Here is a 26,330-nt window from a genome sequence, read left to right as displayed (position 1 = left end):
TTCACAAAGGAAGACGTACAAATGGCTATTATAAGCACTTGAAAAATCGCTCAGCTTTATTGGCTGTTAGGGAGATGCTAGTAAATCTACAGTGAGATACCATTGCATGCCCACAAGAATAGCTAAAATTAAAGATGGACAAAAGCAAATAATGGAATGTGCTTTAGTTTTCTGAGGCTGCTCTAACAAAATACCACAGACTGGGAGGCGATTGCCTCTGGGATTCAGGGTGGGGATTGACTGGGGTTGCGGGGCATGTGGGAACTTTCGGGTGATGAAAAAGTCCTGTGTGCTGATGGGATGAGGGCCCTACAGGCATGCACATCCACAAAGCTCCTCGGCCACACACTTCAGGGCAGGACAAATTACTTTTGAAACCTGACAAGAGGTCAGCAGCTTCAGGGGAGATGACCCAGAGACAGACATCTCTTTGTTGGCAGGACTGGAGAGCAGAGACCCCAGCGAGCCAGATTTTCCTCTGTGTTCCTCCCTTGAGCACCAGATAAAAACCACGTGCCTTCAAGTCCTGGGAAGACCATCCATCTGGCCAGAGGCCGCCGCTCAAAACAGACCCACGGGATGCAGCTTCCTGCCTGGCTCCCTGTGCCAACTGTGGGCCTGGGCTGAGTGGGCTGGGATGTCCTATTTCTACTCATTTGTGGTGCCCACTGATGTGAAGTGACATGATGGCCCCACACTGTCACCACATGGTGCTGGTGGAGGCAAGGCAGTTACCCCACTGTTGACATGATTGGATTGAAGCTGGAGTTCAAGCAACATAGGCTCCCTTTGCGGCTCCAGGCAGCCTCAGTTGGGGCTCCATGAGTTTGCTTCCTGAAGCCAGGTGTGGGCAGCATGGAGTCCCTCCACCGCTCCCCTGAGAAGGTGGAGCAGTCTTGTCTCCCTGTCCTCCTACCTCAAGTTGCTGGGATGGCAGCGCAGAGTGGCTGTGTGGGCCAAGGTGACCCCACTCAGCTTCCTTCCTCAGAGCAAAGTCACAGACAGCTTAGGACTCACATCTGTGCCTTTCCTCTGGAATGGGGCATATGCACAATAGGTGACTTTTTGGGAGAGCTCAGGATCGTTTCTCCAATTTGGGGCTCAATTTTCTGTTCTAAATGCATAGATTTCAATCATATTAGAGTGGAGAATCTCTCACAGACATGGGAAATAGCGTGAGTGTCTGAATCACTGTGTTTAAGGCAGCAGGTTGCCTTTATGCTTTAAAAAAAAAAGTTTTCACTTTTTCCTCAATCTCAATTTTTGTCAAGACAGAATATATGTGTGTTTAACTGAGTTCATACCAGCCAAAGTTTTTACCCCGGAGCATGTCAAAAACCTGTCACCGAAGCCTGGAGCCCTTTGCTTCTGACCCCTGCGCTTCTTAGGCGGAGCAGACAATGGATTTTCCACACGGGCCTTTGGAGCTGAAGCTGTCCTTGATTATGTCACACTGTCACAGGCTGATGAACTGTGTGTGCTGAGGGTTTAGAGCTCTCAATTGCTAAAATTCTGGGAATTAAGCCAGTGCCCTTGTTGCTGGGAATTCTCAGACCTGGATAGTACCATGCGGTTTTAGTTTGACCCCCACCCCAAGAATTGAGAAACCGAAGCCCACTTTCTTCTGCACCTCCCTCTTTCCAGCTCTCCGCCTCCTCTGCCTGGCCTCTGTCTGGGGCATGTGTACAGGGCTGTCGGGTTTGGCAGCAGCAGATGTGCAGGACTCTTTGCTGCCATCTCTCTCTCTCCTGTAGGAACCTGCTTTGGCGTAAGCATTGCCTTACAGAGAACGTGCAAACCTGAACAATGAATATCAAGTGAAAAAATACTTCTGGTGTCCAAACGCTCTCCAGAATCGTGGGAATAAGGCAGAAGGTGTGGGGAACCTGATTGCTGATGAATTCCACTGCTGGGGGTGGGCCTCCTAGCACAGCTGCTCCTGCTTGCACTCAGTGTGCCAGCGTGGCTTTTGTTTCCTGCGCGCTCCACAATTCTCCCAACATCTTGTTCCACATTCCTCCTGATAGCACATTATTTTTATTATTGCTTGAAGACCTTTTAGGAGTTAAATACTTAGTACCCTCAGCTCTTATTGAGCAAAATCACAGCTAAAATTAGCAGGTTTGTTTTTATTTTTTTAAATACGTTTTTATTGATTTCAGAGAGGAAGGAAGAGGGAGAGAGCTAGAAACATCAATGATGAGAAAATCATTGATCGGCTGCCTCCTGCACACCCCACACTGGGGATGGAGCCCGCAACCCTGGCATTTGCCCTGACCGGTAATCGAACCATGACCTCCTGGTTCATAGGTCGACACTCAACCACTGAGCCATGCTAGCTGGGCTAAAATTAGCAGTTTTCATTCAAGTTGCATATTTGCTATGCTGGAGCAGGTCATTTTTATATGGCGGAAGTGGAGGGATACAACCGTTGACATAAGTAATGTTTAAACCTGCAGAAAATTTCTATAAGAGTTTATTTGAGCCTAGCTGATGACCTATGCCAGGGAGCAAGATCTCAGAGGCTCCAGACAGTTTCACAGTTCCTATATGCATTTGAAATCCGGGAAGATGGCATGAGGGTGGGAGGAAGCAAGGTGGGATTGAATTACAGGACAGTTAAAGAGATTATGTGCTCTTTTGAAGGTGGTTATGTTTACTTCAAAGGTGTGTTAACCGAGAAACACAGAAACAATGGGCAGGGCTTGCTTAAGTCAGAGACAAACCTTTCACTAAAAAGTTATATGCCTGGGACTTGACTGCCCACTATGATTTGCTCGGTTAAGAATTTATGATCAGATCACCCTGTGAGTTTACTTTCCATAGAACCCCTTTTTCATCCACACGGTATGAAAGGAGGAACAAAGGGTCAGGACCTGGTGAAGTCGGGCATGAACAAGAGCCTCTGACGCCTCTCAGAAGCTGACGTGAGGATTAGCGTTCCTGTCTATACATTTCTGTGACCCCCGAATAACCTACAGGCTGCAGAAAGCAGTGACAAGATGCTGGTGCATTTTCCATGTGGCTTCAAGTCCTTAGTCATTTATCAGCAGGGGCTTGACTGCTAAACACCTGCGCTGCTTGCGGCTCTGTGCTCACACCTGGCTGCAGCACCCACAGGAGGGCCTTCTGAAGCTCCTTGTGTGCAGACTGTCCTACTGTCTTGTTAACACAAGGGGAAAAAAAGCCATATCTGAAATGCAGAAAACACAGGCCCAGGGGACCTATAGTTTTCAGGTCAGAATTCAGCAGAGCTGGGAGCCGCAGCCAGGCTGTGATTGAAGGGCACCGTGAGAAAACACTTTCCTCAAATAACTGGTAATTGCGTCCGAGATCCTGCCATAAAGAGTCACCTGGGATATTATGAAAGCTTTGGGCCAATAAATTCAACGATTTAGATGAAATGGACAAATGCAGCTTACCAAAACTGAGACAAAAGGAAACAGGAAATCTAAGTGGCTCCATACCTGTGAAATAAATTGAATTTGTAATCAAAAACCATTCCAGAAAGAAAAGTGCAGGCCCAGATGGCTTCACCAGTAGAATCTATCAAATGCTTTAGGAGGAAATAATAGCAATCCTACACACAAACTCTTTTGGAAAATAGCAGAGGAGGGAACACTTCCTAAATTGTTTTTATGTGACCAGCAGAACAGTGATACCAAAAGCTGACGAGGACATCAGCAAAAGGAAAGTAGAGACTGCTGTCCCTCATGAGCAAAGGCATAGACACCCTCTGCAAAATATCAGCAAATCAAATCCGGCAATATAAAAAGGCATGCTCTATCTCAGGAGTGTGAGGTGGTTTTAACATTTAAAAGCCAATTAATGCAATTCACTATAGTAACAGAATATAGATGAAGAAGTATTTTATCATCTCAAATGCAAAAAAAAAAAGCACATGATACAATTCAGCACCCACTCATGACAGAACTTCCTCAGCCTGACAAAGGCCTCTGTGACGCCTCAGCTCACACGGCTCCTCACGGTGAGGAGGAAGCTTTCACGTGCGGTTAGAAACCAGGCCCGGATGTCTGTTCCTCATTCTGCTCTTCAACGCTCTCCTGGAAGTCTTAGTGCAATCAGACAAGAAAAAGAAATGAAACTGTTATTCATAGATACGATTGTGTATGTGGAATATCCGGGGGAATCTAAAAAGCAGTTACTAAAATGAATACATGAATTTCACAAGGTTCCAGGATAAAGGTCAATGAGAAGATAACTGTACTATACTATTAAGAAATTATTAGAAAATAAGACAGATTACAAAAACAACTGAGAATACTGTCTACAATTGCATCAACAGCCCCCAGATACCCCCATAATAAATCTGATTAAGAAGGTCCAAGACGTGTACACTAAAACTGCACAACATTGCTGATAGGAATTTAAAAGACCTACATAAATGAAGTGATGTACCATGATCGTGGGTCAGAAGACTCACTGTTGTTAAGATGTCTATTTTACCCAAATTTATATGTCGACTCAAGGCAATTTCTATCAAACTCCCAGGGGGCCTTTTTGGAGAAATTGACATGCCAGTTCTAAAATTTACATGGAAATACAGAGAATCTTGAGAAAGAAGAACAAAGTTGGAGGACTTATACTTCCTGATTTTATAGCTTAATTTAAGACTGAAGTATTTGGCATTGATCTAAGCTAAAAAAAACAGATCAGAAGAGAATAGTTCAGAAACAGACCCAGTCTCTATTGTCGATTGATATTAATGTATCAAATCCATGGGTAAAGAAAAGACATTTTTTAATAAATAGTGTTAAAATCATTGGATATCTGTATAGAAAAATAAAATGAGCTTTGACTGCAATTTCATTTATACTGAACTCTAATTTGAAAGACATCATGTACCTAAATGTAAAAGCAAAGCCTTAAAGTTCATAAAGAAATCATAAAGAGCATCTTTCAGAAACACATTCACAAAGATACAGTCAATTGATTTTCAACCAAGACACTAAATCAAAACAGTGGGGCAAGGAAAGTTTTTTTTTTTTTTAATAAACATGAACGCCAGAATCATAATGTTTTCAAAGATAACATAGTTACTTTGAGGTTGACAAAAATTTATTGGACAGGGCATAAAAAAGCACTAAGCATGAAAGAAAAAAATATCGATATTAAAATTTTCCATAATCAAAAGACACCATTAAGAAAATGAATAGGCAAGCCAGAAACTGGAAAAGTATTAGCAGTGCATAGGTCTAACCAAAAACATACAAATCTCAATAACAGGACATAGGACCTGAACATACTTCACTAATGAAGATATAAGAAAGGAGACAAGTGCATGAAAAGCTCGGAGACAGCATTTAACCCCCGAGGGGGTCATATCTGAAACGCTGTCAGCACCCCATGCTGGTGAGGTGCAGGCGACTGGAATTCCTAGTGGGTTTCATCACTGATGGGTTATAAGATGGCACAATCACCTTGAAGAACAGTTGGCAGTGTCCTACAAGTTGACACTGTGCCTGCTCTGGGAGCCAGTCTTCCACTACTGGGCATTTGCCTGAGAGAAACAAAGACGGATGTCCGCACAGAGGCCACACACATCCACGGCAACCTCATTCATAACTGCCAGGCCTGGGGAACAAGCAAACGTCCACCGGCAGGATGGATACACTGTGATGCATTCACACTAGGGACGACACTCAGCTGCAGAAGGGAATCAAGTCCTGATGCAGCAACACACAGGTGAACCCAAAGCATGTGCAGCATGACCCACCCGAACCCAGAGCCAGAGCACCTGACACTTGAGTCAGTCTGTGTGAGATCCCAGAGCCAGGCAGAGCAGGGCCTGGCTGCACAGTTTTCTGGTGAGGGGGGCATGGAATTGCGTGGAGAGGAGTCCCAGGGAATGTTCTGTGGGATAGAAACCTGTATCCTGTTTAAGGTACTACCGTGTTCCCGAAAATAAGACATCCTCCGAAAATAAGACCTACTTACAGGTTTCCTTCTGAGTGAAATATAAGGCATCCCCCAAAAATAAGGCCCCCAGGCTCTGTCTCAGAATGAAAATTAATTTACCGTAAACTGGTCGCTAGGGCTGCCCTGACTGGCGTCTAGCAACCAGTGACGTTACGCGGAGTCCTGACGTCACTGCTGTGTGGAGGCGGAGCGGAGGTCGGTGTGAGCGGTGAGTGCAGAGTGGGAGAGAGGAGGAGACTTTCACAGATGCGTGTAGAAGAACAGGAGGATTAGAGCGGATGGGACGCGGCGAAGGTGGTGAGTGCTGGTCTGTCTCTGGTGACACTACCTGATGCTCGCAGCCGCCTTCATGATGACTGAAGGTTCTCAGTCAGTGGCAGACCCTGCTCCAGCCCAGATCCAGGCCCCAGCAAGCCCAGTGACAGTCCCCAGGCAGGCCCCAGGGGGTAAATGTCTGATAAAGGGGTAGGGGGATGTCTGGTGAAGGTGTTCAGTGGCACAGGGGTGGGGGGAGGGGGATCACTTAAAATGACACAGGAGGATCAGAGGGGGCAATCAAAATGACACAGGAGAATCAAAAGGGGTTACTAAAATGGTAATCCCCCCTCTGATTCTCCTGTGCCATTTTGATTCCCCCCTCTGATCCCCCTGTGTCATTTTGAGTGATCCCCCTCCCCCCACCTTGATACCCCAATTCCTTTTTTTTTACCCCTAGAAATGAGCGCAAAAAGAAAAAGCTACTCCGTGGAGTACAAGAAAGGAATCGTGGAAGACTCTTGGGGCCAAAATCTTACTGCTTTCTGCAAAGAGAAGATGTTGAGTATCCGATTGGTCCAAAAATGGCGAGCAGAGTATGGTAACCTCATTGAACAAGTGGACAAGGGAAATGCTAAAAAGCACAAGTGTGGATCAGGTCGGCAACCATTATTTTCCGAGCTGGAAGACCTGATCTGTGAATGGGTTGTTGACAGGAGAGCAAAGGCTTTGGTTGTGAATAGGGCTCAGATTCAAGAATTTGCCCTTGCAATGGCACCACAGTTTGACATAGCCCCCGAAGACTTCAAAGCATCACAACACTGGCTGGATAATTTCCTTCAGCGAAGTGAACTGTCTTTAAGAAGATCTACAACATTGTTTAGGTTGGAAGATACTCAAGTTATTAAGCGAGCACTTGCATTCAAGTCCTTTATTGATGATGCTGACTTCTCTAAATACAATCTTTCCAACATGATTGCTATGGATGAAACTGCAGTGTTTATGGGCCAATCATCTCAAACAACAATTGAACAGCGGGGTGCCTCCTTAGCGTACATTCCCTCCACTGCTTACGAAAGTGCACGTGTTTCCTGTATTTTGGCAATTCGTCTGGATGGCACTAAAATCCCACCTTTAATCATTTCTAAGGGCAAGAAGGAAAAGATTGAACGTGTTTTGGGCATTTTTATTCTTGAAACTGAAAAAGCCTGGGCCACACAAGCAGTTATAAGGAAGTGGGTCGATTTAATGCTGCTGCTTGTTATGCGAGGGAGCCAAAGAGGTCTGCTAGTCTGGGATGCAGCCAGCACTCACCACGCTAAAGACATGAAGACATTTCTTCACGAAAGAAAAATAGATCAGATAATGATTCCCGCAGGAATGACGGCCTATCTCCAGACTCTTGATATTGCAATAAACAAGCCATTCAAAGACAATTTGCACATGGAAATTAATGACTACATTGAAAATAGAATGGAGAGAAATCAGCGTGGAAACTTTGTGAAACCTAAACTGCAAGAAGTTGTGACTTGGGTGAAGAATTCATGGGAGAAAATCACTGACAGTTGCATTGCAAATGCACTGCGAGCAGGCTACCTTGACAAGAAGTACTCATTTAAAGACAGTGCTATTGCTAAACATGAGAGATTTGGTCCACTGATTCTGAAGGAAATGGAGTCACAAGCAATTCACCAGGAAATTCAGGAATTGGATTGTTATGATGATGTTCCAGAAGATGATGACATGATTGTCATTGAATAAATGAGTAAATTCTTGATACTGTAGGATTCACAGTTTGTCTGGTTTGTGTTGACAACTACCGTACTACCGTACCGTATACAGGTAATAAATTTCCTTTATTTTCATTTAACAATAAATGTGTACCGTATTCTTCTGCATGGAAAAATAAGACATCCCCTGAAAATAAGACCTAGCGTGTCTTTGGGGGCAAAAAATAATATAAGACACTGTCTTATTTTCGGTAGGTATCTGATTACATACAGTTCCCAGAACACATTGAACTGAACACTTAAAGATTGGTTTGTATTCTTTCATGTAAATTGAAGGTCAACCCACAGACTTAATCATGAGTTTGCTTTTCACATGTAATAATCACTAGTGAGATGCAGCCCCATAAACTCTGCACACCTTGGGGATAATGCGGGAGCTAGCCATTACTAATGTTGGGAGAGCCTTGCAGTCACCCCAGCCCTTGGGCACCTCAGCACCAAAGAGAGGGCAGCTGTGCAGACCGCTGACTTCTCTTCACAGGAGCAGTGTTTGGAATGCAATCAGGAGTCAGCCCTGCGCAGGTTTTGGCTGGGGCTGGGGGAGGCTCTGATGCCTGCTGGCACAGTGGCAGTGAGTGCACGCTCATCCGTGTCTGCTTCAGGCATCACTGCTTGCTGCTGCAGAGTCCAAGCCACACCTGGCCATCGGCTCCCTGAGGTTCATACATCTGTCTGATGAAAACGTTCTCGGGCTGAGATGAGGCTTCAACCAGGAAGTTCAGTGAGTTTGCATTTGGATCTCTGCTCTTACCATGGAGGCCCAGGGACTCAGAGTGATTGTTAGCTTGCCTCATGTGTGCATGGCCCAGAGACGCTCCAGCCCCAGGAGGCACTGAGAGGTTAGTGAAGAAAAGCAAGGAGCTAAGTCGCTAAAGGAAAATGAGAGTTTGGAGTCAGGAGCTCTTTCTGGGAATCATATTGCCTCCAGTGAAATTGTATTACATGTAATGAAATAAATGTCGGAATGCAACATGCCCCATGAAGACCCAATCAACGGATGTCGTTGTCATTTCCTTGGCCAGCCTGCCCTGTCCTGGGATCCCCTCTCCCCGAGGAGAGCAATTACCCCAATTTGTTTTATTGCATTAGTGTGGGCAGAGCTGAAGAAAGGGGCTTTCTTCCTTCCTGCAGGAGCACCAGGGAGGCCAGACCTCGGACTCCAGCCTGGGGCAGCATGGGTATTTCTGGTTAAAAATATGTCTGCAATGGTCTGGCCTATGGCCCCCAGCTACAGCCCCCCGACCCCTCACTTGCACAGGCTCCCAGGCTCCTCAGCACCCTCTTTGTGCCTCTATTTCCAGCCACTTGCCTTGGAACCACCCTCAGCAGGAAGACAGCCATTCCCGGTGGTCTAGAAAGTAACCGGGTCCTAAACGCCTCCAGGACCTGTGACATTCCACCCACGCTAAGCAGCCCCACTTCCAGATCTGTCACAGGCAGGAGCCCCATGGCAATTCTCAAAGAATCTCCTGGGTCTGCGAGAGGGCAAATAACACTGCACAGCAAATGGCTGTAGTGGTTTCTCTCCCTCACCACAGGTTTCAGGCCAAGCCATGTCCCGTAACTGACTGGTACTTACTGTATGCGCAGTGCTCCGTTTGAGGCTTTAAATGGTGCATTTCTATTTCGTCGTACCTTGGGGTCAGAAAAGTATCGACACCATAAGACTGACGCTGGAGAGTAAAAAACGGGGCCAGGTGGTGACCCTGAGTTTAATGGGACCCTTCAGATGGGAAGTAAATCTCAAATGCAGCCATCACCACATGCCTGAGACATCGGGCCCCCCTCTCTCTGCTCACAGAGCACATGGGGTACCCCCACCTACTAGGACACATGGGGTCTTGTGGGCCCACCTCAGCTCCCACAGGAGAGAAGCATGCTACTTAGGTCAGGGAAGAACCCAGGGTTCCCAGGCCCCCACTGGCCCAACTCCAAGTCACCCGTGAGTGGTGCCCCAGACACCATGCCTACTTGTGGGAGCAATGGTCTGTCCCCTCTCCCCACACACACACTTGTGAACCACTCATCAGTGCTCAGGGCTCCAGGGTCCTCGCAGCTTCTCCTTTGTGGGAAAGGAGCCAGCAGAGACTCTGACGATGAGAGAACAGGTGTATGTCAAAGAGAGGCACTGCAGACAGAGCTCTCCGGGGTGGTACAGGTGCCCTGATGAAAGGGGGCGCCTTCCCCTTCTCCCCCCCGGCCAGTGTGCAGGACTTGTGCAGCTTTACAGAAATGGATGTTCTGTGGTGTGAGGCCTTGGACCCTCCCATTTCCAAATGGGAGTTTTGAAGATGTGTCTCTTCAGACCCTTGAGCTTCAGAGAGGAGCCCATCTGCATCCCACAGGCTCCTGACTTTGTGCTCCTGCCTCCCACCATTGCCTGTAAGGCCTAGGGCTTTCTCAGTCACTGCAGAATGTTCCAGCATCCTGGCACTCTCCCATCCCCAAGCAGAGAGCAGGGGTCGTATGGGCAGCTGTGGGTCACTCGCCTCTCTTTGGGTCTGCCTTGTTAGTGGCCTGTCTGTACCATTTTTTGTGGGTTTTTTTTTTTTTCCAGAATTAATTTTGGCCTGAAAACGTCTCAAAGAAGGCTTTGTTCCTTTGACACTTACTCTGGAAGAAAAAAAATCTGTGGAAAATCTGACATCTGCATTGTAGGGAGAAATCAGTAGATGGGGAGGAATATAATTATCTTCCGCTCCTGAAAGAATGTCTCAGATTTTAAAGTGTCTCATATCAGCTTAGAGTTTGAATGACATTTTAATTATTTTGTTTTTTTTCTTCTTCGCTGGTTTGAATCTCCAAAGATTCACCCTCAGATTCTGAAAGGATGCACAGAGTGGAGCCGTGCTCACGGGGAGCCTCGTGTGACCGCACAGCTGAGGTTTTCCACAGAACTAGGGGTGCGTTTCATCAGAAACCAGCAGTTCTCCCATAGGCAGATGGGCTCACTCAGATCTGGGTCGTCTGTTTTCACACAACATAACTGTGTATGGTAAAATTCAAACGAGTTGTCTCTCTGGCACTTTGTGATCTAAGCAAACCCAGTTTCCAGAAAGATGTGACTCCACTTTTCAAAGTGATGCACTCAAAGTCTTTATCCTTGGAGCGCAACTCCACGAAGGTGCCGCAGCTCGGTAGTGCTGGGAGCAGCCAGTGGCTGAGGGCCAGGCGGCTTCTGCCCCACCGAGGTATGAAGTCCTAGCAAGGTGGCTGCAGAAGCAGAAGTGGCTCCTCCAGAACCAACTTCAGAATAGCCTTTGGGTCTCAGTGGTGCTGGGAATGTTGAGTACTGCAGTCCCTTTGGAGTGCATTGTAAACCACGGTTAGGTGCACCCATGTTTCTCAGCCCAGCCCACACGCACTGCAGAGCTCTGCCATTCAGTTTCACTGTAGAAGCCGTGTGGCCACCACACATCACTCCACATTTCTCCTCCTTAGGGTGTTGCTGAGTTCGTGCCACCCACCAGGGGTCCAGGCCAGAGGTCTTGGCTGCTCCCCACCCCACACCTGCTCCAATTCCTCGGCCCATCCTGTGGGCTCCACATGTCTGAAATTGGACACGTCCCACATCCGGAACAGTCATTCTGCCTTGCTGGCTGCATGGCTACCAGAGGAGCCATCAGCTCACACTCTTGTCTCTGGCTCAGAGCCCTCAGCCTCCCCAAAGTCTTTCCCAGGCACAAAGGTTAGTTTTATGTGTCAACCAGTTTTAGCCATCACCCCTAGTTATTCAATCAAACCCTAATCTCATTGTTGCAGCAAGTGTTTCACAGTGTGGCTCAATGGTTGAGCGCTGACCTATGAGTGGTTGAGATCACAGTTGGATTCCCCGTCAGGGCACAAGCCAGGGTTGTGGGCTTGATCCCCAGTAGGGGATCAATGAGTCTCATCATTGATGTTTCTATCTCTCTGATAGAAACAATGAGTCTCATCATTGATGATCAATAAGTCTCATCAATGAGTCTCATCATTGATGTTTCTATCTCGCTCTCCCTCTCCTTTCCTCTCTGAAATCAACAAAAATATATATTTTTAAAAGTTCATGATCAGCCCAACTGGTGTGGCTCAGTGACTGAGCATCAACCTATGAACTGGGAAGTCACGGTTCAATTCCTAGTCAGGCACATGCCTGGGTTGCGGTCTCGATCCCCAGTCGGGGGGTGTGCAGAAGGCAGCCGATCAATGATTCTCATCATTGATGTTTCTATCTCTCCCTCTCCCTCTCTGAAATCAATCAATATATATATATATTTTTTTAAGAAAGTTCATGATCATTTGACTTTAATGAGAAATACTATCCCGGACAACCTGGGTGGGTGCATGGTGGGTGGTGGATGGGTGGGTGGGTGCATGGATGTTTGGATGAAACTCAGGTAGTCATAACTGCAGAAACCACCAACACAAGAGAAAACTGAGCTGCATTAGGGTTGTTTCTTTATTGGTGCAGTTTCTTTCTCCCCTCTAATCTGACTATTATGTAAGAGACAGAAATTGGAACTGAGTCTCTGCATCTCAAGCAGAGTTTTTATTCCTGGTGGGGGAGCAGTTGGTTTCTGACTTATGAAGGAATCAGGTGGAGAGAAAGGGGGCTGTTGGGGTGGGGCTGCATCTGACAGGCATGTGAGCGGACTGTCCTCCCTGTGACTGCAGACCAGCCACGATGTGGAGTCTGCATGACGTCCTGGAAGCTGCGAAGGGTTGCGGGGCAGCCAACTGTGCTGGGGCTGCTGGCCAGCTCCCAGAAGCTCGCCCATAGGCTGGTCAGCAGAGTCCCCTCTCCATGCAGCCACTTTCCCAGGGGACCAGGCAGCAAAACAGCTCCCTAGCCCTAACTGGTTTGGCTCAGTGGATAGAGCGTCACCTGCGGACTGAAGGGTCCCAGGTTCGATTCCGGCCAAGATACCTTGGTTGCAGGCACATCCCCAGTAGGGAGTGTGCAGGAGGCAGCTGATCGATGTTTCTAACTCTCTATCCCTCTCCCTTCCTCTCTGTAAAAAATCAATAAAATATATTTAAGAAAACGAAGAAGAAGCAGCTCCCTGGAGGCACTCTCGGGCCTGCGTATGGGCAGGGTCCTGAGTGCCTTGAAACAGTAGTGACCATTCAGATGGATGGAGGTTTCATCCAGCCCACCTGAGCTGCTGCATGGTGTGTCACTGTAGCAATTGAGACATCCCTTTGACATCCTCCTTGGCATCTATAAAAGTATCAGTAAGGTTGCGTGTGTGCGTAGCTTTGCAAATTTGTCCAGTTTTAAAGCCTCACCATTGTGTTACTGTGATGATGCTCACAGTCTAAAAACTGAGTTTTAAAGAAAGTGCAGAAGGAAGCCGGTTCTAACAAGGAAGCGGTGTTTCTTTTTCCCTGGAGCAGTTGCTGACTTTTCGTCATGGAAGCCTTTGTGAAACTTTCTTTAAATCTTCCCCTCACCTCACTTCAGGTGTACTGTCAAATGTGTTGCTCCCTTCATGTTCCTTTCAGCGCAGGTTCTTCCCCAGCGGTGATTGCCTTGTCCCGAGGACTCCTTGCCTTTCTGGGGAAGCGGTTCACGTTGCTCTTTCTTCTTCTTGCCTTGGCAGGGCCTGATCAAGATCCGGGGGGACCAGTGCTGGCGAGACTTCACCTGCATGGACTTCCACTACGAGGTGAGCAGCAGTGACCCATGAGGTGATGACACAGACTCCAGCTCATGTGGGAGCCCTTCCTGCTTCCCTCTCTTGGGAGGCAGAGTGTCCCACTTGCTGAGGCTGGCAGAGAGGTTGTGGGTCTGGTTGTTCATTCTAGTTTGGGGCAGTGAGTCCCTCTGCTGCTGTCCACAGCCCTGCCCAGGCCCTGGGTGTCAGGCTGGGCTCCCTCCCTCCTAGAGGCTGAGCTGGCCCTTTCGGCCCTATACCAAGCTCCCAGCCTCAGTGGATGTGGGCACAGGAGTGTCCCGGCTCCCCTGGGGGCAGGCTCCAGTCCTACTGTGTTCAGACCCTCCAAGCCCCCTCTCTACCTTGGCCCAGGGCTTTGGGCATAGTCCCCGACCCCAGGACCAGGCCCCGGTCAGAGCCCCTCCAGACATCCCTGTCTCTGCTGACTGCTAGCCTGTTCAGTGAGGGGCTGGGCTCACCTTTCCTTATGAATTAATTCGAGGGTATTTGGCATTGAAGTGTCCTTCGTCGTCTCAGTAATGTTGGCTCATTCGCGCACATGGTGCATACCTGTTGGGTGCCCGTTCTCACATTGGGCTCGTGTTGCTTTTATTGGCAGTGAAAGCCTTGAAACGCCTAGAGCACCAGCCGTCAGACAGAATGTTGTTGCCCTGTTCCCTGCTCGTTGCTTAGGGCTCAAATACAGGAGAGTGGTTTTTATCTGCTCTTCTTCTGAAAGGCGGCTTGTAGGCCATCTTATGTCTTCTGTGGCTCTCAGTCCCAAGTGTGTTCAGTCCTGGATGTCACCTCTGAGTCATGGGGTACCGCCCCCTCACTGCTGTGCCTGTGTGTGTTCTGGGCTGTGTTAGCGATTAAGCAGCCCGGGCAGGGTCATTCTCTGTGTGCTGCATTTAAGAAGTCAGGCTTTATTTTTAGGGTCTGGAGATCAGCCCATGTCTCACCTAACATGCCTCGGAATGTCCTCCCCTTCTGCTCAAGAACCCATGCGGCCCACCCTTGGTCCTAGAGCTGACCTTTCCAAAAGTGCCAGCAATGAAATGCTTCCGGCTTGGCAGGAGGGAGCATGGGACCCCATGGACTGGGCCACGGGACTTCTGCTCTCTCCTGGGCCTGTCCACAGCCCCCTCAGCCACCTTGTCAACACTGGCCTGCTGTGTGAAGACTGTCCCCACAAGGGGCCTCAGGGCATGGTAAACAGGCAACGCCTGTCAGTCCGCTGGATGCGAATGCCCGTGCTCACTGTGCGTGCAGCTCTCTGGCCAGGATGGAGGCAGCTCTAGGACTCCTGTGTTAGGACAATGGCAGGAGCTGTGGTGAGTGGAGGGCAGGGATGGTGAGCATCCCCACAAGGGCATGAAGTTGGCACACACCAGAGCCTGCCTGAGATTGGGGCAGGCAGCGGGAATGTGGCCACCATAGCGCTGGCTTGTGAACTAAGTCCTGGGACAGCTGCCAGCAGGCTATGGCACTGGCGTGTGTGAGGCCAGGGCCACTTGGAATCGACGTTCTAGGACAGGCTAAGTTGAGGCTCATCAGGAACCAGGAATGTGATGGCCAACGATCCCCCGGGATCTAGGGCTGAACCAAGCAGTGCTCCGAGGCCCTGGGAGCTCAGTGCTGCCGTCACGAGGAATCAGGCCCATAGCATCCAAGGCAGGCCCTCTGGAGGGACTGAACCCCACTGCTCTCTATAGCTGCAGAGCCTTCCTCAGCAAAGCTTGTTTCAACACCCACTTTGTAAGGTGGATTGGAGTAAGGATACCGACTAATGTCTCCTTAGGAGCCAGGCCATGCTGTGTGCTGACTGCAGACCATTCGATTCATCCCTTTGAATTATCTGTGCCCCTGGGACAAGGATGGTGGGCTACGTGGCCTGTCCTCTGCAACCTGGACTCCTCCAGTCCCTGGCCAGGGGCAGCAGGGCCCCAGGTAATGGTGGGGCCCGGGTAATGGAGAAAGGGCACCTCATTCAGTGTCATAGCTCCACTGGCAGAGGCCTCACAAGAAGGACCCTCTGGGGGAGTCTGCCAAGCCAGTGGGGGTCAGGAGCAGCCTGGGCAACAGGTAGGGGCTCCCAGTGTGATAAGAGCTCAGGCTTCTCTCCCTCTCATCATTATTTCTATTTCACCTTGAACTTGGCTGTTTACATGGGGCTACCACAGCGAGGCCTGGTGAAGGTCTAGGAATCAGGAGGGCACAGAGCTGAGCCCTGGCATGTGAATTCCCCCCAGCATCCCGACCCTGCAACGAAGTGGACACTGAGCTCCACTCACCCGGACCCAGCCAGTGAGTGGAGGGCTGGTGGGAGATGTGTCAACCCCCTGCCCTCCTGCCTCTTGGGCAGAGCTCATCTCCTCATAACGGGATTTCTGTGTGAGGCCTGAGGTCCTTGTGCTGTTTTCTACTAGTACACCCTCACCAGCTGGACAGGGCGTCAGGGTCAGGGATACACCATCCCTGCCCCTTGTATATAGAGACCTAGAGCACTTGGCAGAAGCCTGGTGACACTTGCACCTGATGTCTTTCAGCAGCACAGGGAGTGAGATGAACAGCATTGCTGTCCGATTCATTGCTCAGGTCCAGGAACCTGCACACTGTTGGGTAGGACAGACCCTCCCCTGCCATGCAGCTTTGGCCCAAATGGCCCATGTGCCTGCTCAGCCCCTTGTCTTCCCATCTACTGGTAACTAAGAGGTGGTTGTTGGTGAGTTCAGCCAGTCAAATCGGAAGCAACACAGGGCAAATGTCTTCGAGTGCAAACAGTCAGTCACAGCAAGAGAAAAGGCCGGCAGCCTCCATGTGATGCTCCACCACTGAGCGCCGTGCCTGCAGATCTGGTGATGGCCATGCCTGCACTCACACGAAACCAGTGTCACTGAGCACATCCAGGGCAGAATAGCGTTCTGAAAGCCTCCATCCACAAACGGGCGGGCTCTGCTCCAACACTCAGTGAAACCATCCACAGGAAATGCCCACAGGCGCACCTCGGCTGTCAGACGCTAAAGGAAAGGGAGAAAAACAGATACAGCTTCCCTGCTAGCAGTTTTATGTCTTATCCAATTACCCTTAAAATATGCAGCGTTCCACTTGGAACAGCAAGAAAATGCTCTTAGCGGCAAACTTGCACTTCTGTGTGTGCCACTATGCTCCATATTGTCAACTGAGGGTTGTTGGTGCCAATTCAGTGCCAACAGGAATCTCCAATTTGGAGTGTGATGAAGAAGGAAACTGTGTCCAGTGTGATGCAGCAGAGCTGTGAAAAGAGCATGGCTGTGAGACTGCCCTGGGGCCAGGCCCCTCTCTGGCTAGACAGCTCTGCTCCATACTGGTCTGCTTTATGCTACGCTGGTCTGCGTCCCTCTGCTGTGGTCTGCTCCATTCTGGACCAGTCTGCTCTGGCCTGCACTGGTGTGCCCCACTCTGCTCTGGAGATACATCTTCAGTATTTTAGCTCAGCCAAGGAAACACAATTTTCAGTCTTAGGTGGAAAGGTAAAGTGCACTCCCAAAGGCAGAGGGGAGCTGGCTTATATAGACAGAAGTCCCAGCCCCTGATCCCTGATTGGTCTTTCCTCATGCAAATGAAGACTCTAAATCTTCACAGTTTGATTGGTCCAAAAGGCACTGTCCTGATTGGTCAGGATAGAGCCTCTCTGGCTGGTCACTGCACAGAAACTATTGGAGAGGGAAAGCCTCAGTCCTATTAGTTGGCTGACTCAGATGGCAGATACACCCTGCAGGCAGGCAATTCAATGCAGGTTTCTCCATGAAGTGCAGTTTGCATGAGAGATCCCTACATCAGTGCGACCCACAGGTTGAGAACTGCTAGCAGGGTCGCCTAAGACCATCGGAAAACACAGATATTTACATTACGATTCATAACAGTAGCAAAATTACAGTTATGAAGTAGCAACGAAAGTAATTTTATGGTTGGGGGTCACCACAACATGAGGAACTATATTAAAGGGTCATGGCATTAGAAAGGTTGAGAACCACTGCCCTACATGGAAATGGCTTGTTCTTTTTGTTTTATTTGAGCCCAGTTAGCCACCGGGAGCCCTTTTTAGTGGGTATCTTCTGTCTCAGTGTCCACAATACAGATTAATCAAATTTGAACTTTTTAACTTTGGTATACTTTGATTACACAAATTTATTCCTCAAATTCCTTTGTATTGGACATATCACTCACACAAAATAGCCTTCACCTTACAGCTTGGTGATTCACAGATAAGGAGCATGTGGTTTTGGTCGCTGAGCTGTCAGAGGTGTCCTAGCCTCACTGGGTCCTTCCGCCCACCATGGGTCCCGCCTGCAGCCCCTCTGAGTCCCTCTGTGCTTGAGCCGATGCAGATCTTTCTGTGTTTCTCCCCCACACCCAGGAATACATGAATGAGTTCAAACAAGTTTACACTTGTACTCCAGAGTCCTGCATGCAGAGCTGACCTTTAATCCAGGAATATAATTCACTTTCCACTCCTATTATTTGTAAAGTCCCACAGCCTCACAGCACATAACAGAGGCCTTGTGTCACGTCAGTTGAGTTTTGAAGCTAGAGTTTCAAGCCCACGGTAGGAACAGCTGACTCACAGGCACCTCCAGGATCCATCCAGAGCCTAGCTGTTGGAGCAGAACCTTCATGTGCAACTAGACAAGAATCTTGTGACTGGGTGTGCTCCCTGCCTGCCACTCCTCCAGGTACACATGGGCGGTCCACGCGAGGCACCGCGACATCACACTCACCCGAGGGTCCGCCGAACCCCTGCAAGTTGCTTGAGACACACTTCCTGTGACTCTGCTCTCCATGATGTGAGTGTGAGGGCACCTTCTGCTGGCCTTTCTAGGAGAAGCTTTTCCTCTTTCTCTTGAGGTCAGGAAGGTCACTGCCTGTCTAGGTCATGTCTTCACATATGACAAGGTGGAAAACGGCCCTCGTCCCAGTATCTCTCAACTCATGGCGGGGTTGCTGTGGCTCCCTGGCCCTGGACACTATTCATCTCTCCACAAGCTGTGGTCATTGTCAATACACTGACCCCGGGACTAGGCCAGGCACTCCTTCCCCGTGGCAGAGACCTTGGCAGCCATGCCAAGGTGCTTCTGGGGGTGAGCAATGTGGGCTGAGCCCCATGGACAGGCCCTGCTGCCCAGGCCGGCAGTGCCAGTGGGATTCTCCAGTCCCTTCCAGCACCCTCCCCACCTCCCAGGCGGTCAGTTGCCCTCCTGGTAATGGGCATTGTCAAGGAAGGCTGCTCACCAAATGCTGACTCAACCTCTGGGTGAGCTGCAGTAATCCACCTGCGAACACTGGTCCAGCCCAGCCACCTGTGACCAGTGTGTTTCACGGTCCCTGAGCCCTAGCCACAGCCATGAGCGAGCACAGTCGGCTGCCTTGCCTACCCCCTGCACAGCACAGCAGAGCCTCCGTCCCCCTGCGCTGCAGACCCGCTCCAACACGGTGGCTTCTGTCTGCATCCCAGGCCAGTAGGTCCTACTTTTGAATGCCACCCTGGGACCTGGGCTACCACCTGTTTTGTACTGTAATTGGATGGGGGTCATCAAGCACCCTTAGATACAGGGGCCTACCAATCTGGAAATAATTTGAATCAAGGTTGACGTGACTGAAAGCTGTAAATGTTAACTTGCTAGATGCTGTAACTGAGTTACCGCCAGGAGATTGGGAGTTGTGGCTTATTTGCCTTGTCCACTGGCAGTTTTATTGATCTTGTAAGAAGAAGATGTTTTATGTGTGTATTGGGGACTGGAGAGGGGGAGGGGTGTTGGGCTTAGGTAATGTCAGGGCCAGCAGGGGGACCTGGCCTGGCTGGGTGACTGACCGCAGGGGGGTTTTGGTGGGGCCCATGCCCTGGGAACACCCAGAAGGGCCAGCCCCACCAGACCAAGACCATGAAAGGTGAGGATGCAGCCTCAGGATCAGCGATGGTCATTGCTGTTAGAGCAGAGAGCTCCAGAGTGGTAGCATCCAAACTTGAACCCAGGTCCCAGTTTGGATGCTGTGCTCCTGCCCTCTTGGGGTGCCCACTCTGACTTGTGAGTAGGTGCTTTCTGAGCAAGTTACCTAACTGGTCATAGTCTGTTTTCCTAACTTTAAATTGATGACAACTTCAGGGTTGTCCTGTGGGAGACGTACTATACACTGGAATGTAAAATCCATGAAGGCTAGTTAGAGTGTGTAACTGAGTTTACAAATGTGAGAATTTTCCAGCCATCTTTCTGTAATTGAGATCTAATATAATTCCTTTATTGTCAGAGAATATACAGAATGTGACTTGAATCTTTAATTTATTCAGACTTGTTTTGTGGCCCAGAATATGGTTTATCTTAGTGAATGTTCCATGCGAGCCTAGAAAGGAGTGTGCGTTTTGTGTTCCATAATGTTCGTTAATTCAAGTTGTACCACAGTGGTTTTCAGGTCTTCTGTATCCTCACTTGCTTTTTGTCTATTTGTCCTATCAGGTATTAAGACGGGGATTAAAACCTCTGACTGGGATGGTGGATTTGTCTATTTCTACTTGCACTTCTCTCCGTTTTTGATTTGTGTGTTTGGAAGCCTGTTATAGGTGCATCAGTGTTGGAGTGTGTGGCCTCCTGATGAGTGCACCTGTCAGCATTGTGAAATGACCTTGTATTCCTGATGGTATTATTTGCTCTGACGTTTCTTTGCCTGATGTTAATATAGTGACTCTTGTTCTTTTAACGAGTGTCCGCATGGTATGCATTTTTCCAAGCTCTAACTTTTAACCTACATGTGTCTTCATATTTGAAGTGTGTCTCTTATGGGCAGCATGTAGTTGGGTATTGTTTCTTTATTAAGTCTGACAAATTCTGCCTTTTAATTGCATATTTAGATCATTTGCATTGAAGTGATCATTAAAAAAGTTTCAATCTTTATTTCTTTTTTCGTCTTTTCCTGCTTCTTTTGGATTAGTTGAATGTTTTTTATGACTCCTTTTTATTTTCCTTCTTGGCTTATTAGCTGTACCTCTTTGTTGTTTTACTTTTTGTGGCTGTTTTAGGGTTTATAGTATAAATCTAATTCATCACAGCTTGCCTTCAAGTGATAACTCGACTTACTTCATAAATGGTAAAGAACTGGACAGTGATGTTCTCCCACTTTTCCCTCCTGCATCTTTTTGCTAGTGTTGTCATATGTTTACTTTTATACAAGTCATGTGCCATGTTATTATTTTTGTGTAAATAGTCAATTTACTCTTTAAAGACATTCAATTAAATTGGAAAGATAACCCCACACATTTATCCACATGCCGACTAGTCCCAGGTTTCTCTGCCCTGGGCGTGACCCGGTCTTGCTTCCACATCGAGTGTGCAGGTGAGGGGTCCTTTCCACTTTCTTCCCACTTTGGTTTTGAAAGAGACTTTTGGCAGAATGGAATGCTAGGCTAAAGGGTTGTTTCCGTGCTTTAAGGATGCTGCCCACTGTCATCTCCTGGGATCCAGGCTTTCCTGAGTCATGTGGGTTGTATACATTGGGGCCTGGTGGATGGCAGTTCTTGAGGAACCACCACAATGAATGATCCTGATGACACATTGTCCACTTTCCTTCAGTGTTTCCGTGGTCCCCGGCCTGTGTGTACTATTGTTTATCCACATTTATAACTAATTCTTCTTTTTTCCGTTCCCAGTTGCCTTAGTGGGAGGTGGGAAGCAGCTGTGGGGAGTCTCATGTTCATAATGTGAGCATAAGGGGGATACTGGGCACATCAGCTGTGTCTTGTGGGGAGAAGCCTTCAGCCCCATCATTGGGCCAGCTGCCAGCTGCATGTAAGAACCCATAGTACAGTGGTCAGCAAACCACGGCTCGCGAGCCACATGTGGCTCTTTGGCCCCTTGAGTGTGGCTCTTCCACAAAATACCATGGCCTGAGCGAGTCTATTTTGAAGAAGTGGCGTTAGAAGAAGTTTAAGTTTAAAAAATTTGGCTCTCAAAAGAAATTTCAATCGTTGTACTGTTGATATTTGGCTCTGTTGACTAATGAGTTTGCCGACCACTGCCATAGTAGGTCTTACCTTTTTATCCTAAGACCCTCACCTGAAAGGTATATGGTATGTCCCTTTCCCCTCCCATGGGGGAGCCACCAACATACAGACACACATCAACACCTACAGTATCCCAGGGTGGTACCCCACCTGGAAAACCTCGCCTGATGGCTCTGCAAGGGACAGGGGTCTTGGATCAGTGGGAGGGGTACAACCCACAGGGGTTCTGTTAAAATGGAACAAGTGGAGCTTGCGAGTTTAAGAAGCTCATTCTTCAGACAAGAATCACATGTGGTGTGTTCCCTTTCTCATTAAAACCCCAGACACATGATTTATGGTCTCTAAAATGGGAAACTGGCTAAAAAAAAAAAAACAACACATTTCTGTTCTTCTTGGACTTCTCACTGAGGGACGGGAGGTGGGTGTCAGAGGAGAGTACTGGTCCCCCACAGGAAGTGACATTGTTCTCCCCAAAGATTTGTTACCTTCTAAATCCCTAAACGGTTTTCATCACTCTTCATATTTTCATCATGGTTTCCTTATTTAAAACTGTCTCTTTAGGGGAACCTCTTTTAAATGTTGCGAGGGTTTGGGTGTTGCGCTGGGGCTGGGCTGTGCTCGGGACACATCGCCCTGTAAGTGAGCATGGCCAGCGGCCGTCACAGGAGCACTGGGCACTCCTTCCCATGCTTTATGGGGTGTGATGCTCCAGTCGCCACTTCCATGGTTTACAACCAAATTTTACGACATGGTGGTTTTTTTCCAGCTCAGTGCAAACAGAAATAAAACTGTCCTGGGCTTGCAGGAGAAGGGAGGCCTTGGGCCCTCCCAGCGGTGCAGCGCAGACCAGCAGGGCTCAGTGTCTTTAGGGGTCAGCACACAGAGCAGGCCCCATGTACACCCGCCTCCTGGCAGGTCATAAATCCACATAAGGAGCCGCACGTGGTGCTCCCAGGGAGCAAGGCTCTTGGAAAAGAGAGCCTTCCTTTCAAGGAATTCCATGTTGTCAGGGACTGCGAATGTCACAGTCACCGTATTTGTTCTCATTTACATGGCACAGTGAAGCCCCATGCGGGCTGAGGGCGCAGGGCCCGCCTTGGGGCTCTCACCTGAAGTATCGACTCCATACCCCCCAGGAGTGGGGAGCGACTGGTCTTCCAGCACCCCCACCACACCCAGGCACCGTTGGTCAGTGCTTCCATGGAGCATGTTCTCCCTCCCAGCACCTCTCCTGTGGGAGTTAAGAAACGGCACATAAATCTGAAGTAACATGAACTTGCAGCAGCTATCCCAGCTCATTAAATGGGGTCATGTCCTTCCCCTGCTCAAACCTGATGTGCCCCTTCGCCAGCATTCAAGTCCTCTGTCCAGGCTCCCGAGGCATGGACCCAGAGGCCGCGGGGCTTTGGTGAGGACACACAGTGACTCATGCAGCCTGGGAAACGTCCGTCCCTGTGATGCGGTTCCTAGAGGGCCGGGCTCACACAGAACATGCATTTATGTTCAGGAAATAAAAAGCACTGGAGCCCCAACTGGGAGCCCAGGTGCCCTGTGTGAGTGACAGGATGGGCCGTGGAACCTTAGTGGGAAGTAAGGAGTGCTGCGCGAGGTGGCCCCGGGGGCTGTGAGAACGTGCAGCCACTCGGCTGTGGCGGGTTCTGTTTGCTGATTGTGGGCACTGCTCAGTGATTTACTCTTTTTAGACCCAGGCTGTTTATTTCTTTTGGAAACGCTTAGGGAGTGCCGTTAAGCCTGATCTCTGCTGCCGGCGCCCCGCTTCTCTGCTGCCATTCCCTCTGAAGACGGGGCCTGTGCAGGCGCCTCCCCTCCTGCATCACTCAGTAAAGGGTCTGGCTTCTTCCCCAGCTCTGAGCGAGCAACAAGCGAACTGTTTTTTTTCTCACTTTTATATGGCTGTACAAGTAGCAGGGCTGCCCATCGGGGAGGCGCGTGGAACTTCCACACGGGCTCCTTGAGAAACCCCCACAGGATGCAGAGGCCCCAGGCCGCTGGAGAAGGAACCGCTTCAGGATGCTCAGCCGTGACTGCTCTGGAGGTCACGCAGAAGCACGTCTCTCCCCATGTCGCTGGTTTATTCCCCTCGCGGATGCTTCTCTGCTGTTTGTTCTCACCAGCTGGACACCGAGTAAGGAGGCCCTGACACAGGTCCCCCATGTGGCTATTCATATAAGCTCCGCTGACCTTTCTGCACACCTGGTGCCAAGTCCTTTGTGCTCACCGGTCCCCCTTGTCAGACTGCTCTGAGGGTGAGGGACATGGGGCCTCTGCAGAGGATCCCGAGGGCAGTCACGGCCAGGCGAAGTGAGCAGGGAGCCACGCTCAGCGAGCCCTGCTGTGTGCCTGCCACCAGCGGGAGAGGGCCTTTGCCTTCCAGCCCACCCGAGTATCAGCCACTCCTGGGTGCCGGGGCTGGGAGCTAGGCATAGCAGAAACCTCAGGAGAGATAAAACAAGGCCCACAGGCAGCATGGACAGGTGGACCCTGTGCACTTCCGGCCTCCACCTCTGGGCCCAGGACTGAGCTGGGTGGTACCAGGCCCCAACCTGCTCATGGCTGTCCCTGTGGGCGTCTCCAGGACTCAGGGGACAAGCAGGACTGTCAGGGACATTTCTGCTCAAAGTCTGTGTCTCCCTACTGGCTGGCAGCTGGGGCCACTCTCAGCCCCAGGCCCCCGCATCCTTGTGTGTGGCCCCATCTCCCAGCCAGCGAAGCTCCCTGCCCTCAGGTGGGCGATGCCTGCCCTCAGGCCAGTCCCGAACTGGATTTATAAAGTCCAGTCTTTCTAGCCTAGGAACATGGTGCCCTTTTCAACAAGGGCCCAGGGGGTGAGAAGAGAAGGTCCTTAGACCCACATTTGTGTCCCGACCTGGGCTGGCCACATCCCCATGGGTGGAACTCGGGGTGTCCACTCCACCCAGGTAAGTGGGTCAGGGCCAGCTCAGCCTGGAGCCAGTGACGATGCTAACATAGCCATGGATGTAGTCATACCATCCTGCCTGCTTTAACCATGCCCTCCTGTGCTGGTGGAGGGGTGGGCACAGAGGGCCCTGGGCCTCTACCTTCTCGCTCTATCTGGTGGTTGTGGGCGGAGGAGGCTGTGTTGATGACAGGAGCCCATGGGGAAGCTGGGGTAAATAAGGGGCTACCATTTCAGCCTCCCCTCGCCGTGGGCAGGACATGGCAATCTTGTCAAAACTCACTCTCCCTGGCTGGCTGGGACTGTTGGTAAAAGCAGGGCCTTTTACCATCAAAGAAGTAGGCAGGATCCACTGTCCCTCTGCCAAAACCAGGGCCAAGCGGCCTGCTGCCCTCACCTGTGTGGGCCACTGAGAGTTGGCCCATGGCTGGGCGGGGCGGGGGTTGGGGGGGCTCATCCTGACTTGGGGGAACAAGGAGTGGTTGTTCTGTCCCCATGTGCCAGCCTTCTTCCTGGTGCTGCCGGAGAGAACAAGCCTATGCAGCAGGGTCCCCTCTCCTGATGGGCTCCTACAGGGAGCCAGCCCCCCGCCTACAAACGAGCACACTCACCTGTGGTCCCTCTGGCCCCCCGACACATCTTGGCCCAGGTGCTGGGCGCCTGGTACACATTCCTGTCCAGGGGCCATAGGCATCTTGGGGTAGGCTTGCACATTCACACGTGCACGTACACACGTACTGTATCCAGAGAGAGCTCTGCTGTTAAAAAAAAAAAAAAGCTGAAACATTTGGAACTAATTTTGATGGCTTTTTCTGGTGTTGTGTGAAACTGCTGTTAACCACCAGAATATCTGCAACTCTAGGACTGTGAGGGTTTCACGCAGCTCAGACATTACCTGGCGTGTAGCGCATCTGTGGTCAGAAAGCGCAGGCCTCTGAGCAGAAACACCTCCGTGTCTGTCCCACCCCTGTGTCTCCCCCTCCCCAGAAGGGCCTGCCTTCCATCTTACCCTCCCTCCACATGCACAAGTGAGAACAGGCGCTAGTTGCTGGGAGCCCCTGGGGCAAAGGCTGGGAGAGGCCTGCTACGTGCTCCCCAGAGCTGCAGAAACCCACTCAGAGCACAGTTAAACGCCGATATCGATGAGCTAGATTGACATGGACTCGGGGTCTGCTGAGCAGCCCAGAGACAGCGGTGACCAATCAGAAGGACCTGGCTCCCAGAAGACACAGCTGTGCCCAGGGCAGGGTAAGGAGGGGTTCAGGTGATTCTGGAGCATGTTTAGTGCCAGAAAGTAGGAAAATGCTTAGAAAGTGGTGTGGACCGTCAGAACACAGGACTATAACCCACTGGATAAAATAACTCACACGTCCACACTGGCACCAGTACGCACCGGAAGAGGCAGGGCAGCCTCTCCTTATGGTGGACGCCACGCGAGGAGCGAGGCCCGCTGCTGACAGCAGCATGTTGCTAAAGCCTGTGTGTGATCACTGCGTGCATGAGAGAACGCCCTTCTTTGGGGAAGTTCACACTGAAGTACTTAGGGTGCCAGGCACCATGTTTCAGCTGCCTCTTAAATGGCACAGAAGACATACATACCTGGGGGAAAGGAGGAAGAGGGTGGTAGAATGGAAACTTCTGAAGGTTCAGGGATTTTCTTTACTATTCTTGTAACTTTTCTGTAAGTCAAAAGCATGTCCAAATGAAAAGTTAGCAGAAAAACACTTTCCCAGAGGGAA

General features: G+C 49.9%; 1 protein-coding gene across 3 annotated transcripts in view; it reads left to right on the top strand.

Moving 5' to 3' along the window:
• Nucleotides 1–26,330, top strand: part of LMF1 (lipase maturation factor 1) — a 123,708-nt gene that overhangs the window by 73,869 nt on the left and 23,509 nt on the right. For 2 of the 3 annotated variants that reach the window (XM_080678953.1, XM_080678952.1), the window contains exon 4: nucleotides 13,568–13,633. In XM_080678953.1, the coding sequence (XP_080535079.1) occupies nucleotides 13,568–13,633 (66 nt within the window). Of the gene's footprint in view, nucleotides 1–13,530; nucleotides 13,634–26,330 lie in introns of all 3 variants that reach the window. The other variant, XM_080678954.1, reaches the window with a different exon arrangement.

This window comes from Plecotus auritus, assembly GCF_963455305.1.
Source record: "Plecotus auritus genome assembly, chromosome: 7".
In the NCBI taxonomy this organism is placed as follows: Eukaryota; Metazoa; Chordata; class Mammalia; order Chiroptera; family Vespertilionidae; genus Plecotus; species Plecotus auritus.
Note: the sequence above shows the minus strand (reverse complement) of the source record. Positions and strands in the feature narration are given on the sequence as shown.